Below are 1,918 nucleotides of genomic sequence, written 5' to 3'. Positions count from 1 at the left end.
ACGGCAATCGTCCATGGACTTGGCAGCGGTAGGTCGGCGCGAAAGACGCGATCGTTCCGGACTCGCCAGACGTTGAACCAGACGCAGGCGCGGAGCACGGGCCAGAGGTTTTGCGGTGCTGGTCATGTACCGGTATAGATTCAATAAAATATCAACTTGGACACTTGATTGTTATTTTTTGCAGCTCAGCCTCGACCGACGCATCGATGCATCGACCGCTGTAGATTACTCTTGTCGACTCGTTTGAGCCAGTTGGGAGGATTTTTTATGTCTCTTCTCGATCGACGATAGACGAAAGCAGACCTTGCGACGGGGTGCGCATCGAACAGCGGTTGGGATTGCTCTCGTTGTACCCGCAACACAATCGCGTTCAATGGCGAGGCTGCTGGCAACTCTACATTCTTAGCGACGAGTTCCAACGAGTTCTTACTCTTGTGCAGACTGCGCTCGTCTCGTGCACTGCTCCCATCAGCAATTTTCACGATAGAGCAGCAGCCACACAGCTGAGCAGCAGCAAGGAGATTTCCTGCCGCTTGCTGTCGCTTCCGAGGATCTATCAAGCCGCCGATCGTGTGCCAATCGGAATGGCCCACATGGTCGTTCTCGCCTTTGGATTGGCTGCCAGTTTCTCAGCGAGGTGGCTGGCACTTTTGCTCATTTTTCTTTTTCCGATTTCCATGTCGTCCATCCTCAAGGTGCAGCTCCACAAGGCGACGGACCTCCCGGTCGCCGACATGGCCCTCACGGGCGGCAAGTCGGACCCGTACCTCGTCTTCATCCTCAACGACCAGACGTACCGCACGCCCTGCATCGCGTCCAACCTCAACCCGATCTGGTCCAACGAGACGTTCCAGTTCCGCGTCAACGACACGAGTGGTATTCTGCGCGTCGAAGTCTGGGACGACGACAACTTTCGCCCCGACGACCTCCTCGGCGTCATCGACATCCCGCTCTCGACCGTCGAGAAGGGCCTCAAGAAGGAAGAAGACAGCATCAAGCCCTACGCGGTCAAGGTCGTCGAGAGCCTTCAAAAGCAGAACGTGTCACCGCACGTGTTCATGTCGATCGCGCTGTTGACGCCAGTCGAGGCCGTCGCCTTGCTCGACTTTGAGGTCTGGGAGAACGAGCGCTGGAGCCGCGTGCGCCGCACTTGGGCCAAGGCTAACTTGACCGAGACCGACCCGAAGGAGTGGAGCTCGAGCGACGGCAGCGAATCGTCGACCAAGTTTGAGGACGTGATTCCGACGATCCCGCCGCGCTACGAGCCCATCAACACGTGGCACTACGTCAAGCACATTGGCGACAAGGACGGGTGGATTTACGGCCCGACGTTTGACGGCCCATGGTACGAGGTGCCCAACCTGCTGCACATTGTCCGCCGCCGGCGCTGGATCAACGCGTACAAGCGCGACGACTTTCAGTTTTAAAGAAGGACTCTCCGCGTAGCTAGTATCATTAACCTATATAACCATCTACCTGCATTTCGACCTCCATCTGCATCTCGACCATCTTCCTCGGCCATCGCCATCTTCATCCGCGTCGCATCCATGCAACATGGTGCTGCAACCACTCCCACGTCAGTCCTCCAGAGGGACACTCCCTGCAAACGACACCCGCAAATGAGCCCGGTTCAAGAAGGGCAGGATGAATTCGACCTTTGTATGAGACACTGCATGGGATTGTGGGCAACTCCCTCAACGCGAGCATGGCGTCCACTTCAACGCTGATGGGGTTGTCGGGATCGAGCCAATCAGCAACGCACCTGCCAGTTTGCATTTGGCCAAGAAACGAGAAGAGGACCAAGATGGGGATCGTTGCGTCGTCGTGCGAGCACTGCATCGGCGCCGCCGAAAAGCACATTGAGAAGGTCAAGCGCAAGAAGAATGGCGCTGCGAAGGAGCCGTCGCGCCTCATCCGC

General features: G+C 57.1%; 1 protein-coding gene across 1 annotated transcript; it reads left to right on the top strand.

Annotated features, from left to right (window-relative positions):
• The first annotated feature begins 669 nt into the window (after positions 1–669).
• SPRG_17459 (hypothetical protein) lies at positions 670–1,496 on the top strand. Its single transcript, XM_012356849.1, has one exon. The coding sequence runs from the start codon at positions 678–680 to the stop codon at positions 1,425–1,427; it is 750 nt and encodes a 249-aa protein (XP_012212239.1). The 5' UTR covers positions 670–677; the 3' UTR covers positions 1,428–1,496.
• Positions 1,497–1,918: the final 422 nt, after the last annotated feature.

Source organism: Saprolegnia parasitica, assembly GCF_000151545.1.
Source record: "Saprolegnia parasitica CBS 223.65 unplaced genomic scaffold supercont2.613, whole genome shotgun sequence".
In the NCBI taxonomy this organism is placed as follows: Eukaryota; Oomycota; class Saprolegniomycetes; order Saprolegniales; family Saprolegniaceae; genus Saprolegnia; species Saprolegnia parasitica.
This window is presented reverse-complemented; position numbering and strand designations above follow the sequence as displayed.

Bases quoted from the DNA above. Each gene is read 5' to 3' on its own strand.
- SPRG_17459 (XM_012356849.1), top strand. From the start codon at position 678: ATGTCGTCCATCCTCAAGGTGCAGCTCCACAAGGCGACGGACCTCCCG.